Source organism: Canis lupus, chromosome 2 (genome assembly GCF_048164855.1).
Source record: "Canis lupus baileyi chromosome 2, mCanLup2.hap1, whole genome shotgun sequence".
NCBI classification, from domain to species: domain Eukaryota; kingdom Metazoa; phylum Chordata; class Mammalia; order Carnivora; family Canidae; genus Canis; species Canis lupus.
The window spans coordinates 75,825,707-75,843,485 of NC_132839.1; the positions used below are offsets into that span (position 1 = coordinate 75,825,707).

Below are 17,779 nucleotides of genomic sequence, written 5' to 3' on the forward strand. Positions count from 1 at the left end.
ATCTTGTTTGTTTCTTATGCTAAGCAGATTAGACAGCTCTGAGTCACTTGCAGCCCATCCTGGCCATGTTCTCTTTTCATAATGAAAATGGCTCATCAAAACTAAACAAAGATGATGCTAGTCACCCAAGAGCAGTTCTGTCTCAGTTATGAAACCAGCCCTTCCTTTCTCCCTGCTGCATATAACTCTGTAATCACCCAAAAGATGTACCCCTACTACCATGAAAAGTGTCTAAGATATACCTATATTTATAGCCATATCTATGTGTGTGTTTATTTCTATTCTATATATGTAGACAGACAGAGAGCCCAGAGTTTAAAAAGAAATGGTAGGAATAAATATATAAATTGATTCCATATAGAAACATTTATTTATATAATAAAAGTATAATATCTCTAAGAATAAACACCAATATATTAATAGTGGTTTCTCTCTAGGAGGTGGGATTAAGAGGGAACTTCAAATTTTAACACTTGTATACTATTTTTTTTTTACATTCAACATATTAATGTCTCTATAATCAGAAAACTATTTATTTTGTAAAATAAAAGACTGATGCAAAAAAAATGCTTAAGCCACTGCTTAAAGGATTTAACTCACATACAAAAAAGAGTTTCTCACAATAGTAGACTGCTCAATATTCATGAAATCTTTCCCCCAATACTCACCAATAAATGCCAAGAAAATTCTGAGTTCATAAAAAGCAAGGAAGAGAAGTGTACAGATTTCAAAGAGCTGAGAGCCAATGAATATCATCTTATGAACAAAACCCAAGAGGAAAGAAACTCAGGAGGGATGGGGAGAGAGGGATGTTTTATCTAAGAACAAAACCCTGACTGAATGAGAGAAATCTGTCCTGATGAGGAAGGAAAGGCAAAGCAGGAATATAAATGAAAATGGCTGCACGTGGGCTTTCCAGATGAGATTGGGTTAAAAAATCAAAAACAGAAAAGAGAGGGACACCTAGAAAGCTCAGTCAGTTGGGCATTTACCCTCAGCTCAGGTCAGGATCCCAGGATCCTGGGATCAAGCTCCACATTGGGCTCCTTGCTCTGTGGGGAGCCTGCTTCTCCTTCTTCCTCTGCCTCCACTCCCCCTACTTGTGCTCTCTCTCTCTCTCTCTCTCTCTGTCAAATAAATAAATAAATAAATAAATAAAATCTTAAAAACAAAACAAAAACGAAAAACAGAAAAAAGAAGCACATCTTCAAGAATGGTCACCAGAAGGTAACATTCATTCATTCATCCATTCATGAAGTACCCATTATGTGCCAGGCACTGTCCTGGATGCCCAGGTCTGGCAATGAATAGGAAAGGCAAGGGTCCTGTTCTCTTGGAGTTTAGGCAGGTGTGAACATGGTAAACAAGGAAATATAACAACAAACAAGGTCATTTCAGATGCTAGGAAATATTATGAAGACGGTAAAACCAGATGAAGTCATTGAAATTGGTATGGGGTTTGGTTTGAATAGGGTGGCCAAAGGATAAGGTTTAAAGCAACTCCATAATGGTCTGGGGAAGTAGCAGAGTCTTCCAGGCAGAGACAACAACAAATGCAAAGTCCCCATGTGGAGAATGAGGCTGTGATGTCTTAGGAACATAAACACCACTGTGGCTGGGGGCCAGACAGCACTGGAAACCAGGTGTGTGGAACAAGGTCCACCTGGCAGGTCCCAGCAAGGATCTGGGATTTTAGTTTATATACAGGGGAAAGTCACAAGCAAGGTTGTAGGCAGGGCAGTGTCATGAATTTATAGGTCTTCTAAAAATGCTTCCAGGTTCTCTCTGGATGATTGGCTGGTGGAGAGAAGAAACAAGCATGGAAACAGGGAGAACAGTCAGGAAGTACTTTAGCAGTCTAGATGAGAGAGGACAGAGCCTCTGGCTCAGGGTTAGCAACAGAATCAAAGGGGCAGATCTGGACTGGGTCCTGAATGATTTGAATGAAAATGTGAAGAGAGAGATCAAGACAAGGACTAGATTTCCACTGGGGCAACTGTCATTACCACTTCAGAGCTGCCAAAGACTGGGGAGGCAACAAGGTTGGTGGGGAGTAAATTCCAGGGTTCTTTTTGAACCAGGTTGAGTTTGAGCTGTCTACATAACAGCTGAGTAGACAAGTCAAGTTGCCAGCTGGACAGACAAGTCTGGAACTCATTGGCAAGTTTGAAGAAATAGATTAATTTTGGAGAGTCACCATCAAACAGGTGGTATTTAACACTACAAGACTGGGTGAGTTTACCTGGAAAGAGTGTCGAGAAGAGAAATGTAGAAGACTGGGTCTTGGGGGACATAAAACTCAGAATTGAGAAGAGGAAGAAGAAACAAAGGGGAAAAGTGGAAACCACTACTGAAGCAAAAGAGAAAACAGGAGGAAATGGTTCTCCAAAAGCCAAGAGAGGAGAGTGTTTCAAGATAGAAGAAACACTGTCTTGCCAACTATGCCAAAAGCTACTGAGAAATTGGATGAGAGAAGCAGAGAAGGGATCACCAGATCTCACAAGCTGGAGGTGGCTGGTGACATGATACGAGCCTTTTTAGGGCAAAGATCAGAACAGAAGGCCGACTGGTAAGCTGAGGAGAAAATGGGTGAGTAAAAGTAAAAGTAGCCACCAAGACAACTCTTAAAAAATAAAGCAGAAAATTGGGCCAGGACCTGGAGGGGGCTCGGAATGGGATATGGGGTCAGCGGAGGCTTTGTTTTTGAGACGGGAGATGCCAAGATAAATATTTTCAGAAGACCAAGCAGAACCAGATCAGGAATTTTACTTCTATGTTATTTTTCTTTATCATTAGAATATGACTGGTTTTCTCTTCTATTAGAGACCAACCAACTGTAAAATTAAACTATTAATTTAATCTAGAGGGGAAAGTGACCAAAGACATCGACTTGGTTCCATGAGAACAAGCTATTTCACATCGTACCTTGGGATCAAGACATTATCTACCTATCTATCCATCTATCTGTGTAATCTCTGTACCCAGTGTGGGGCTTGAACTCACAACCCTGAGATCAAGAGTTGCATGCTCCACCAACTGAGCCAGCCAGACACTCTGGATCAAGAAACTTCTTGAGCTTTCACACTCACTGCTCCAATAATAGCCTCCTAACTGGTCGGCCTCATCTGTCTCTCATTCCTCCACTCATTCCACAAAATCTAAAATCAGGTCCCGTTACTTCACTTTCCCTGGTGAATGCCTCTACTCTATTCTATTCTCTATTAAGAATATCAAACCCTAAAAAAAATGAATACTAAACCCTCTTAGTAAGACATACAAAGCCTCATAACGTCTGTCCCCAGCCTCTCCTCCCAGTCTCCACACTCCCTTGTCCTACTATGGCTTGGCACGCTCTCGTTCCTCAACCTAGAATTTCCATTCAATCTGCACCCAGCTCCTTGGCCTGGAAAACTCCTAGTGGGTCTTTAATACTCGTTCAAATGTCCCACGGAAAATAAATTTACTCGGGGTCCTTCCAGAAGATAGAGTTCTCGACAAACAGCAAGACATTACAGGAAACAACTTTGCTTCAACATAAAATAGACTTAGGAGCAAGTCAGTTGTCCGAAACAAAAGGGGAACATTGTCAGGTGATACATTCCTCATAAGTGGGAAGGGTAGAAACACGAGGAAGATGACTTGCCAAGTGAAATCTCCTTGGGACAAAATCCATCCACATCCATTGTTCAACACAGCCCCTTTAATAATTAGTTGCCTGTCACTGCTTGGAAGGGCCAAAGATCTATCTCCACAAATTTCTACAGTTCCTACTTTGCCTTCCAGAGCAATTCACAGTGTGTCCATTTCTTTTTGCACCTACATGGCAGCTTTTCAAATAACTGTAGGCGCTTACACTAGATCTCCTCTTATTCTCCCAAATTTCTCTTCTATAACTTACAGATGTTGCTAACTCCTGGCAGCGCAGCCTTCAGAACATAAAAACATCATTATACCTCTTGAGGGGGCAATCTTATCTTATTTGATTTTGTACCGGAGCACCCAGCCAAGTACATGACATACTGGTAATGTTCCAATGCACGAATTAATGTTGAATCTGCAACATTTCAAATACCTACATCACTCGACCGCAAGAAATCATAGCTTCTGACACACTGCCCAGAACTAAAGCAACTAAGAAAGTGTTTCTGCAGGACCAGCTGTCATCAAGTCTCATTTGAAGTACTCAGTCAGACACAGAGTCCAACATCAGTGATCACACCACTCAAGGCCACCTCTTCTCTGGAGTCCTGCATCAGCTCCTCCCCAAAGCCCCAGCTGCCATCCGGCTTCTTCTCAAGTTCTCAGAGCCAGGCCAGCTCGGCACTTGGCCCGCTGTGGTTGTTGGCTCAAACTCACAGGTAACAATTAGTGGAGCAGATGCCTAAGGATCCAAAGGGAGGAAACGTATTAAAAAAAAAAAAAAAAAGAGGGGGCATCTGGGTGGCTCAGTTGGTTAGGTGTCTGACTTTGGCTCAGGTCATGAGCTCAGGGTCCTGGGATCGAGCTCCCTGATTAGTGAGTAGGGAGTCTGCTTCTCCCTCTCCATCTGCCCCTCCCCTCTGCTTGTGCACTCTCTCTCTCAAATTAATTTTAAAAATCTTTAAAACAAAGACAGAGAGAAAATGTAGAAAGAAGAGATTTATCTCTTTCAGTATATCCCAAACTAGCGGCTCACAGCACTCTTGTCCATCACAATACAAATCTAGAGTTAAAAATAGGATGTAGTTTTGAATGTGATCTTTTCAGAAGAACATTGAGCAAAATTCTATCACTAACAAATAGAAGGCAGCAAAGAAAAGAGGGAAGCCTGGAGTCACTCTGTGATAAGTATTCAGATTATTTTCGGAAATACTTCCTACGTAACCTAGCCTAGTCCAGTGCTGACGAGTAGAAAGGGTACAAGCTACATATATAATCGTAAATTTTCTAGTAGGCATATCAGAGAAAGTAAAATGAACAGGTGAAATGAATTCTAGTGTTATATTTTATTTAACCCAATATATCCCAAATATTATCATTTCAACATGTAATCAATATAGAAATTATTGAGATCCTTTAAGCTTTTTTTTTTTTTTAATGAAGTCTTTGAAATCCACTGTGTTTTGACACTTACACCACATCTCAATTTAGACTAGCCACATTGCAAGTGCTCAATAGTCACATCGGGCTACTGATTACTACACTGGACAGTAAAGGTCTAGGCTATAAATAAATGCTTTTATGATTCAAGTCAACTTTAGGTTTGAGATACTTGTAAACTCTATTCTTAGGAACAGACTTATATTAAAAAATAATTCCAAACTCATAGCACGTAGTGAAAGAATGCAAAGCTCTATTCAAGTGATCTGTCCTGAAAAACAAAGACTTTTTAAAAATTAAGCATCTATCACAAGGCGGTTGCTTCTGAGGCCCTTAGACTCATTTTTCAAAGTCGAAAATAAATTATGTAATCAATCCCGTGTCATGAACCCAAACCCTCCAACAAATACTTCGGAGTTCACGCAGTCCGGGACATTCTTTTTATAGATGAAAAAGAATCCCTGCCAACCTTTGCACCCAGCAACCGACTCCTGTCTAGCGTGACAGACGGTCAAGTGTTGATGAGCTGACACGGATACAGTGTTCCAGGCAGCCATGCACTGAGTCATAGCCACGGAGTGGGACCCCACATGAAACCTTACATAATAAACCAGAATAGGATCAAAGATACCCAGCAGGAGGTGAACACATAAAATGTCCTCCAAAATATGCACAATAAAACCTTCCCAGAACCATCCCCCCTGAGTAGCAAAAAGACACTAAGGTCTGAAATTTAGAAACTGTGACAATCAAATGCAGAAGGGCAACAGATAAGAACATCTGAACAGTAATCCTATATTCTTCAGAATCATCACCCTCAGGAACAAAACGCTGCAGCTCAGTGTTATAATTTCCATTTTCACTCTAGCAAAGAAAGAAAGTAATGAGCCGGCAAATACAAGAGCCAAGCTAGAGACGCAATGGGAGCCAGTCTCTACCGAAAATCCTGAAATAAGTGGTACAGATTTTCAGAGACTAATGCAAAACCCCAAGCAGACAGGGATTTTTTTTCTTTTTTTAGATTTTATTTATGTATTCATGAGAGACACAGAGAGAGGGAGGGACACAGGCAGAGGGAGAAGCAGGCTCCACACAGGGAACCCGACATGGGACTCGATCCCAGGACCCCGGGATCACACCATCGACCACTGAGCCACCCAGGCGTCCCAGGTGGGGAATTATTAAGACAAGTCAGTAATGGATAAAACGCAACCAAAGCAAAGCTACAATCAAAAATCAAACTCCAAAAAAAAATTAAATTATATCATAAAACAGCCAAAGCAAACTCTGGCTTTTTTAGATAGGGATTTGAAGTCTTAGACCTGATGATCACAGGAAAACAAAGTAAGACCACCTCCTCACTGAATATGTAAGGAAGCCTACTCCCAAGAGACCAGGTGAGGGAGCTCTGAAACCCAAGAGTTCCTGAGAAAGCCACCATCCTCAGGGCAGCATAGAAGAATACACACACTGGTTCCTCACTGGCAGTTTTCAAAGAAAATACTTATTGCTCTTACTGTACCCTTAAAATTAGTGGGAAGGGAGCCCATCAGGTTCATTTTCAGGTACATGTCACATTCAAGAAACCCAGTGTAGACGCCAAAAATAATTGAAAAGGAAACCCATTCCCTCAAAGGACATTGACAGCCTCTCAAAGACGTCCTCCTCAGCAACACTTTACACAGAGTCCTCTTCCTTCCAGAAGTCTACTTCTACTATAAGTTCATGCAGTTAACTCTAGCCCTGACCCCGGGCTCCTTTCCCACATTCCCCCTCCTCATCCTGGAGATTTTAAGCAGTTTATTATGGAGATCAACTGAGCCTCTCTCCTGGTAAGAAATAAGGCTTCCTCTTCGGAAGAGTGAGGAATAAGGCTAGCAAGATCCTAGCAAATACAAGAGTCTCTGATGGAGAAGGGGAAGCCCATGAGCACTCCCACATTAATGACATCTGTCCCCATCACCATTATGAAACACCCACGCTGTGCCCAGACTGGATACAGCATCCAGAAGATCAGAATCTGAAAAGAGTCAAGAACAGTGTTTGAAAAGTCAGGACATATTTCAAGAAGAAAAGGAAGATTGGTTTAAAAAACAATGGGGACGTAGCAAAACTACCCTGGTGTACCCAATCTCTGACTTACCCTGGGTCCTGCACCCAGTCTCCTTCCTTCCCCTGCACACCAACCAACGCTTCTCCATTTATCACCATCTCAATAATACCCACCACTCCCCTTTCAAAATTCATTCTTTCTTCCTATTGACACACAACTGCAACAGTGTCAGAAGCCCCAGTGCTTACATGACCCACAACTCAGGGTCCCTTGAGTTGGAAAGTCCCTTTCAAGGAAGCAGAGGATTTTTTTCCACTCCATAAATAAAGAAGAGGATAGAAATAAAAAGTATTTTTTAATGTATTTATTTATTCATGAGAGCCACACAGAGAGATGCAGAGACACAGGCAGAGGGAGAAGCAGGGACTCGATCCCGGGACTCTGGCATCCTGACCTGATCCAAAGGCAGATGCTCAACCACTGAACCCCTCCCCCCAGGCGTCCCAAAATAAAAATAGTCTTATGAATACTCTCAAGTAAAACTCAAGTGAGTGGCAAATCTGATGTTATTCTGAGTACAGATTTTCGTAGAAGAGACAAAGCTGAAGAACTAGAGGAAAGAATTTTGAGATAATTTCCCTGGGCTATTTTTCAAGAGCTGAGTCTAAGCGGAACTCCTGATCTCTTTGTGTCGTGATAGGGAGAGGCCTCGTCAGGGTCACTCATGCAACCCCCTGCTTTCCAGAATGCATGTCTTCATCTCCTACCATGGACCCATATTCAAAATGACACTCCAACCCGGAACTTATCCCACTGCGTTCACATGTGTTCTGAGGGGTGTTCTTGGATGTTATGAGAAAAAATGTAATCTATGGCCCAATACATTTGGGGATGTCATAGACTAATGTACAACTCAAGAGTGAAATAGAAAAGATAGCTTCCCTAAAACCGTGTTTCTCAGAGTGTGGTCATAACGCAGTGAACCAATATCTTCCACATAATCAATGCGTGATGTTACACAATCACACGTGCTTAAAAGAGTCTTCAAAATGCTCGGCAGACCAATGGGTTTCAATATAACAAAGTGCAAAGGTGCTTTGATATGGTTTCAGATTTCATACTGCAACAAATCTTTAGGAAACCATCACTTGTCAAGTTTTGGTATAGTATTGAAAAAATATCCACAATTTTCTAAAAAAGGCTATAAAATGTTTCTCCATTTTCCTACCAAATATCTGTGTGAGGACAAGTTTTCCTTCTTATACTCAACTAAAACAACGTATCACAACAGAATGAACGGAGAAACAGCAGAGAATCCAGTAGTTGTCTATTAATCCAGGTAATAAAAGACTGGGGAGAAAAAAATAAAATTATGTCACTCTTATCATTGAGTATTTTTGGAAAACATAGTTATTTTTCACAAAAATATTCTTTATGCTAACACATAAGGGGCTTATCACTTTTGTTTTTTAACAAATTAAGAAATTAGTACCTTCATAATTTCTGTTTCAATTTCTAATACAGTAATTATTAATACATATAACCCACCTTAATGCTCTTTGGGATACTCAATTTTTAAGACTGAAAAGGGGTTCTTGTATCAAAAAGTTGGACAAGATGCTACCCTAATGCATTTTTTAAAGATTTTATTTTATTTATTTTTATTTATTTATTTATTTATTTATTTATTTATTTATTTATTTATTTATTTTTGAGAGAGAGAGAGCTCACAAGCAGGAGGAAAGGGTAGAGGGAGAAGCAGACTCTCAATCTCAGGCCCCTGGGATCATGACCTGAGCCGAAGGCAGACACTTAACCCACTAAGCACCCTGGCGCCCCTGACCTAATGCATTTTGATTGTGGAAATCTTTCTCTGTGGAACACCTTGAACATATTCTATGGAACATACAATGAGAAACACAATCTCATTTGTGTTCTAAAAATTATTCCTTTTTTATGCCTCTTCTCCCTGGACATTCTTCAGCAAGTTAATTTATATGCTATCAAAGGGTTTCCGCTCAAATAGTAGTTTTGTGCTTATAACCCTGGCAGTAAATGCATATATCTCCTCTGGCAAGCGCAACCAAAAGTGACCTCATCTATTTAGGAGAGGCCTTAATCTAGAGAATGATTTCACCGAGCAAATGTTACAAATAACCACGAGAAAGGATGACATAGGTGAACATGCTCCATCAGCAGATACAGTGCCAGAGATGTCCCAAGAACATAAAAGCCATCACGCCAGATAGAGAATCAGGGCCAATTTGGTTTACCATTCAGTTTCCAACAAAACCGAATCACTGATTGAGGCACCTCCGCTACAAATAACTCTTTTATAAAAGGAGCAGGATGACAGTGATGTATTACTCTGAGTACCCGCAATTTGTGTTTGGAAATCTGTGTATGCAAGCCAAAAATAACTCAGGACCTAATTCATATTTCTACCATGGTTTTCCAGAACACAGAGTAAGGCCGGTTGTCTACTTTCAGCAAGACTGGAAGCTCCAGTTACAGAATTTAGTTATAAATCTCTTCTTCCTGTCAGGTATCTGAATGACCGGCCAGAAGCCTGTTCTCTGAAGGCCATAAAATTTTTGGGAAAGAGTCAAAAGTGTAAAGTGCTGGACAACTCTTCCATGCAAAGACTCTCCCCAAGGAAATTCAGTCCTTATATAGAGCTGGGCTGGAGTACAAGCTGTTCAGTCCTTTCATTTACATTCTGGAATTTGCCCAAATAATAAGAACCATTAAGTTTATTTATGTAGGTTTTAAAGTATCTAGTTTATAAAAATGTTGCTTAAGGATGACCAGGATCTTGGGAGCTGAAGACACTCCTCTTGGACTTCTTTTTCCTGTTACCTAAGAGTTGAAGTGAAATTAGCATGTACTCTGCTTCCAATAAAACTTTTTTTTTAAAGATTTTATTTATTTATTCATAAGAGACATGGGGAGAGAGAGAGAGAGAGAGAGAGGCAGAGACACAGGCAGAGGGAGAAGCAGGCTCCCTATGGGGAGATGCGGACTCGATCCCGGGACCCCAGGATCACAACCTGAGTCAAAGGCAGACGCTCAACCAATGAGCCACCCAGGCACCCTGCAATAAAACTTTGTTTAATGAAAACTTTTTGAGGCCTTAAGTGCTTACCAAGGTGCTGTTCTAGCTCATTCGGTCCCCCTGGTGACATATGAGACAGACACGCTAATTACCCCCTTTTTACAGAGGAGACAACAGGCTCAGTGTTACCTGAGGCCACCCAGTTTATAAGTGGCAGACTGGTCTGGAATTTGGTCCCTCAGAACCCCTGTACTGGGATGCTGTTCTGTCTGTTGGAGATTCGTGGACAGTAACATTGAATGATTTATGAATGAGGAGCTATCCAATTCTGTGGGTCTAACAGTGGCTGTAAGCTCAAAATAAGCCTTTACTGAAGAAAACCCTCCTTGTGTTCGGCTCCATTCTCTGTCTTCCAGTCACAACCCGGACACGGACCATGTAGCAGGTACCTCTTGTTGCTTCTGCCCTCCTTCTAGCCTGTACTGACATCCTGCATGCCACTCGGAGCAGCACTCACTGAACGAAGGAGTCAGAACCTCTGTTAAAAAGTGACTCTCTAAGAATCTACTTAGTCACCAAGAACATTAATTTCCAAGTGGAGGTCTTGCACCCTGGGGGTGTGCAAAACCAACAAAAAGCAGAAGAGTACAGGTAGAGAAACATTAGCATTTCTATTGCTATTTACTGATATTTACCACATGATTGACACTGGCCTCCTCGCGTGCGTGGATGGATGCCAGGCCCGGCGTGGGTGTCCTCAGCTCACGGGCTAGTCAGCAGTGGGCCCTTGCCTGTTCGCTGTCCACAGGCTATACCAAAGTGCAGTTCCTAAGGGCCCAGCTGAGAAAGTGGTCGCAGGGATTATATTTTCAATTTTATCTAAACTGAGCCTAATGGGGACGCCTGGGTGGCTCGGCAGTTTAGCACCTGCCTTCGGCCCAGGGCATGATCCTGGAGTCCTGGGATTGAGTCCTGCACCAGGCTCCCTGCATGGAGCCCCTGCTTCTCCCTCTGCCTGTGTTGTGTCTCTGCCTCTCTCTCTCTTTGTGTGTCTCTCATGAATAAATAAATGAAATCTTTTTAAAAAATAAAAAAAAATGAATTAAAAAAAATGAAACTGAGCCTCACAAAACGGTAAGTGACTTTAAATGAGTCCAGCACAGAGCCCCAAAGCATGGTAACAACAAAGCAAGCACCAATACACAGGAAAATAATTGAGCTGACGATACTTTTACCATTTCTCCTATGATATTTTTCTCAGTCACACATGAGCTATAACAATGAGTTAATCAGATCTGATATAAAGTGGACACACAAAACCTGAAAGCATCAAAACTTGGATGCATACTCACTATTCTTTTTTTTAAGGTTTTTTAAATTGATTTATTTGAAAGAGAGAGAGAGAGAGAGAGAGCATGCACCAGCAGGGGGAGGGGCAGAGGGAGAGGGAGAAGCAGACTCCCTGCTGAGCAGAGAAAGCTAAGTGGGCTCAATCCCAGGACCCCGGGATCATGACCTGAGCAGAAGGCAGACACGTAACCCACTGAGCCACCCAGGTGTCCCATGTATCCACTATTCTTATCAACAGTCTTTGCCTAAGTGACCATGATGCCTTGGGAAATTGGCTAATAGTATTCATATACAGCTCCTGAATAGTATATATTTTTTAATAGGGTCAAAGGTGCGGAGCTCACTGATCTAGCCAGGATTCTGCTACTCGAATTGCAATCTGCAAAGGAGGAGCATCAGCATCACCCAGCTAGCTTATTAGGAGTGCAGTCTTAGGGTCCATCCCAGACCTCCTGGACCTAAATCTGTATTTTAACAAGATCTCCAGGTAATTCGTGTGCACATTTCTGTTTGAGAAGCACTGCTTTAAAACACACGCCTTAGGAGATCCCTGGGTGGCTCAGTGGGGGATCCCTGGGTGCCTCAGCGGTTTAGCGCCTGCCTTCGGCCCAGGGAGTGATGCTGGAGTCCCGGGATCAAGTCCCACATCAGGCTCCCTGCATGGAGCCTGCTTCTCCCTCTGCCTGTGTCTCTGCCTCTCTCTCTCTGTCTCTCTCTCTGTCTCTCATGAATAAATAAATAAAATCTTTAAAAAATAACAAATAAACAAATAAAACACCTGCCTTAAATGATCCAAACTCTAACAGTTCAGCTCTTATTTATAAGTTGAGGCAGATTTCTCTGTTGAATTGTTGAACTCAGAATTCCCAATATCTGTTATCAAATGTTCTTCCAAATGATAAAAAAAAAACTATCCCCATAACCAAAAACCCAATGAAATAACCTAGGTATGACCACAGCACTATCTCATTCATTCATTCATTCTAGTATACGTACAGTCAGCGTCCTGACCCCCACACAATGAAAGCCATCCCGCTACACCTCAATCATTTTCATCCCCACTTCCACTTACTTTTGTTTGATCGTCGGCTTTGAACACGTAGCAGATACTCTGCTGACTGGCTGCATTGTCCTTAATCAGACAAGCAAAGTAACTTGGATCGTGACTGTTGTGAATCAGTTTGTGAACATGGTGGGGCTTACACTCGAAGATGCTGGAACAGAGCAGTGGATCCCACTGTTGACTTTTCCCTGGCTCAGGTTCACATCTCAGACCAGAGGGTGACACACAAAGCCGGACTTGCCTGGTCCCAGGCTCCTTTCTGGAGGCCTGCGCGCTGAGCCTTCGCACCTCGGCCACCACCCAGGGCAGCATCGGCATCGTGGTCAGGGAATGCACAGGCAGGGAGCCCACCAGCTGCAGGCTGAAGTCCACCGAGACCTCGTTAGGGAACGCATGTTTCCTTGCCGTGAATGTTATTGGTTCCATCCTGGGGAACGTCTGGAAACTCAGCAAAACGTTGCCACTGTTTTCTATTTTAGAACGAGCAATCTATTTGGTGTGCTTCTGAGGGAGAACCCTGGGGGAGAAAACACAGGCATTAGAATTTAATGAAATCACAGCAATAGCTACTTTTGAAGAGTTATTATTTCAGAAGAACTTAAAAGCCTGGAACTCAAACACAGAAAGGAACAGATAATAGTTCAAACAAGGTGCTTGGCCTAGAAAGAGCCTTCTCGAAAATGTGCTTATATAAAACCCGAGGATGCCATAAGTGCCACACACACTACAGGTTACAGAGATCCCACCAGTAAACTCCTGTTAAACCTCTGTAAGCCTCACAGAGCCGGCAAAGGCAAGAACAGAAAGCAATATAGTCCTGCTCCGATACCTTTAAATCTCATTCTATTAACATGTATTTCAAGGAATTTTTTTAAAAGATTTTATTTATTCATTCATGACAGACACACACAGAGAGACAGAGAGAAAGAGAGAGAGAGAGAGAGAGAGGCAGAGACACAGGCAGAGGGAGAAGCAGGCTCCATGCAGGGAGCCCGACATGGGATTCGATCCCAGGTCTCCAGGATCACATCCTGGGCTGAAGGCAGCACTAAACCGCTGAGCCGCCCAGGCTGCCCAAGGAATTTTTTTTTTTTTTAAGTAAGCTCTACACCCGGGGGCTCGAACTCATAACCCTGAGATCAAGAATTGCCTTCTCTATGGACTGAGCCAGCCAGGTAGCCCTCAAGGAGTTTTTTTTAAGATAATCAAATTCAGTAGTGGCGATTCCACCCTCCCCAAAAGCAATCCAGAGAGAAAAAAATATTGGCTATCCATTATCATAGTCTACTGGACCAGACCAGTTTTCAACAACTGATCTTTTCAATTATGATACTACGTAAGTTTTTAAAGACTCTCCCTGACATAGTCCAGAGGTTCTGAACGTGAATTCAAATTCCATTAACATGTAATTGGTGCCAGTTACGCTCCAGATATCGCCATAAATATTGCTTCATTTAATTCACGTTTTACAAGCCGCCACGCCCACACTTTGCCTCTCTCCTCATCTGTAGAAGATGCTGCTCCCACGGACCCAAAATCTCTCACCTGCCGTCCCCCCTCTATGGGTGACCTTCAACAACCGCATCTGATGCATCCTAACGCCTTCCTGCTCCACTGGTGACAGAACCCTCCTGTGCAGAGCCCACCTGTCCCCAGGATCTGCAGCCCCGTCCTGTCCCACCTGCTGACCGGGTCTCCCTTCCCTCGTGGACTCCCTGGGCACCTCTAGGCCGCATCTGTCTGATTCACTGTCATGCCCCAGTGCCTGGCAGTGTCTGACTCACACCAGAAGCTCAATAGCATTGTGAACAAGTGAATTAAGTCTCTCCCATCTGGGGAAAAAAATATATATATTTTCCCTTAACCTCAAACCTCCCGAGCTACAACTCTTTCTTCCCCACACAGCTTTCTTCCTGGCTTTTCTGCTCCATGGCCTGATGTCTCGACTGTGACCTGATAGATGCACTGGCTCTGCCTTGAAATTGCTCCCATTGAGGCCATCTACATCTTCTGGCTGTAAAACCCAAAGGGGGTGTTTTAGTCGCTAACTGCTGTGTCCATTTTTGTTTTTTAATTTTTTTATTTAATTTTTAAAAGATGTTATTTATTTATTCATGAGAGACACAGAGAGAGAGGCAGAGCCACAGGCAGAGGGAGAAGCAGGCTCCCTGTGGGGAGCCTGATGGGGGACTCGATCCCAGGTTCCAGGATCATGACCTGAGCCAAAAGCAGATGCTCCAACCCTGAGCCACCCAGGTGCCTGTGCCTTGTCCTTTCTGATGAATTTCTCAACGGTGACTACTCCTTTGGGCTTCAAACCCTTATGGTGACCACTCCTTCCTGCTTGAAACCCTTCCGCTGCTCCTCTTATCTCTTTGGTTACTTCTTTCCAGGCTCTTTGATGGCTTTCCCCACCCCCACCACCCCCCACCCCAATCTAACTGCATTCCCTCTCCTCATTCCACTTGCTTTCTTCGGACAGTCTCACCTAATGGCTGGGGTGTCCCCAACCACATTCTAATGTTCTTGCTGCTGCGAGCAGCTTACTTTTGCACTCCAGGCACATTGCAAGTATTATCTCATTCCATCTTCATCTCCAAACCTAGCCTCGGCTACAGACTACTAGTATTGCCATCGTTGTGACCTAACTGAGGCCCGGAGGGCTTGGGTTGCTTGTCACAGGTGGGCACGGGAGAGTTTGCTGCTGTTTCTCCACTCATCCTCTGAGTCCTGCAAAAAAAATGTCATCTACTCCACATACCCTGATGATTCCCACCTTTATGTCTCCCACTGAACCTCCTTCCTGAGATCCAGACCAGGGCAGACCATTCAATATTTCTATCTGGATAGCCTAGAGGCACCTCAGCCTCAATTTAGTCATTTTTAAAGATTTATCAATTTAGTCATTTTTAAAGATTTATCTTTCTGAGAGAGAGAGAGAGAGAGAGAGAGAGAGAGAATGCACGTGCAAGCAGGGGGAGGGGGTCAGGGAGAGAAGTGGGCTCCCCACTGAGCCCAGAGCCCCACGCAGGGCTTGATCCCCACCACCACTACCCTGAGATCATGACCTGAGCCGAAATCAAGAGTTAGATGCTTAACCCACTGAGCCACCCAGGTGCTCCTCAATTTTGTTATTTTTTAAACTAACTCAGTCTCACCACCTCCCTTCCCAGAGCTTCTCTTCCTTCCCATAAACTCTATCTCTGTAAAGAGCATCACTATTTTACTGGCCAAGCCAAAGGCCAAAGAGTCACTGCTACAGACTGAATGTTGAAGTCCTAATCCTCAATGTGATCATATTTGGAGGTGGGTTTTGGGAGATGATTAGGTCATGAGACTGAAGTCCTTATGAATGGGATTAGCATCCTCATAAAGAGACCAGGGTGCTCCCTTGCTTCCTTCCATGTGAGGAAATAAGAGAAAAGATGGCTGTGTATGAACCCGGAATATATTCAATATTCAAATTCTAAACATTGGGCAGCCCCCGTGGCCCAGCGGTTTAGCTCCACCTTCAGCCTGGGGTGTGATCCTGGAGACCCGGGATCGAGTCCCACATCAGGCTCCCTGCATGGAGCCTGCTTCTCCCTCTGCCTGTGTCTCTGCCTCTCTCTCTCTCTGTGTCTGTCATGCATAAATAAATAAAATCTTAAAAAAAAAAAAACAAATTCTAAACATTTCTGAAATAGAACTGAAGTCTACTCATTTAACTCTACATGACATATATGCATATATCAGATTGGATTTTTATAATAGGATTTGAACACAGTTCAGAGCTAGGTTTTACTTTTGAATGTTCAAAAGTTCGGAAGGAAACCCATACTTTCGAGCTCCAACAGAGTTCATGGCAACATATTCCCCATCTCGTCTCCTTTAAAGTACAACTTCTCTTGATGATGAAAACAGACTTGAAGTTCATATAACCCCATATTAATGGTCTCTCTCTCTCTTCTTTTTTCTCCCTCTCACCTGGTGAGAGTGGCATTAAATGTCTGGCTCAACTTCCACTCCTGTAACTGAATCTGTTTCAAGTTCTAACTGTTGACAGCCGCTAATCCCAAGACATGTTTAAAGAAGTACTAGAATTATTACAAAGGAGAGACCTGAGATCTACCAATTAGTGCAGATGGGGCAGTTATTAATATGGTGGCAACAATATACAGAATTATTTTCCGTTTTCTTGGAAGGCAATATATCCACAGTGCAAAATAAATTTACACAATTTAGAATTTCAAACATTTAATAAATAACCAGTTACCAAATTAGACATTGACAAAGCTATTTAAATGTGCAGAGCTCTCATTTTCATTTGAACAAGCTATGGCACATTCTTTGTTTCTCTGTAAAAAGCTGATTGGTCCTTAAAACCACTCATAAATGAACATATATGTCTGGCTGGCTTGGTCAGAAGACATGTGACCCTTGATCTCATGAGTTCGAGCCCCACAGTGGGTATAGGGATTACTTAAGTTTACAAAAAAATTTTTTTAAAAGATTGTATTTATTTATTCATGAGAGACACAGAGAGAGATCCAGAGACGCAGGCAGAGGGAGAAGGAGCCTCCTGTGGGGAACCCAAAGCGGGACTCGATCCCAGGACTCCGGGATCACGCCCTGAGCTGAAGGCAGGCACTCAACCACTGAGCCCCCCAGGTACCCCATAAATAAAAATTTAAAAATAAAATTAAGTTCTGCCCCAAAGATAGCCCTAATTATTTATCAGCAATTCAGATTCTGCTGATGTAAGATTCATGGTAACTTAGACTAGGTAACTGTCTGTACTACTTTTAAGGTTTTATTTGTTTATTTGAGAGACAAAGAGAAAGACAGAGTGATCATGAGTGGGGGAGGGGTAGAGGGAGAAGCAGACTCCTCACCCAGCAGGGAACCAGATGTGGGACTCATCCGGAAACTCTGGGATCATGACCCGAGCTGAAGGCAGATGCTCAACCGACTGAACCACCCAGGCACCCCTGTCTGTACTACTTTCCAATACAAAGTTCTGTGAGGGGCAGCCCCGGTGGCCCAGCGGTTTGGCATCTGCCTTCAGCCCAGGGCCTGATCCTGGAGACCGGGGATCGATTCCCCCATCGGGCTCCCTGCATGGGGCCTGCTTCTCCCTCTGCCTGTGTCTCTGCCTCTCTCATGAATAAATAAATAAAATCTTAAAAAAAAAAAAAAG

At 43.0% G+C, this 17,779-nt stretch overlaps 1 protein-coding gene across 3 annotated transcripts in view; it reads right to left on the minus strand.

Moving 5' to 3' along the window:
• TBC1D1 (TBC1 domain family member 1) overlaps positions 1 to 17,779 on the minus strand; it is a 238,078-nt gene that overhangs the window by 215,333 nt on the left and 4,966 nt on the right. For all 3 annotated transcript variants that reach the window (XM_072807653.1, XM_072807642.1, XM_072807663.1), the window contains exon 2: positions 12,610 to 13,117. In XM_072807653.1, coding sequence (XP_072663754.1) covers positions 12,610 to 13,026 — 417 coding nt within the window. In that variant the 5' untranslated portion in view covers positions 13,027 to 13,117. The remainder of the gene's footprint in view (positions 1 to 12,609; positions 13,118 to 17,779) is intronic.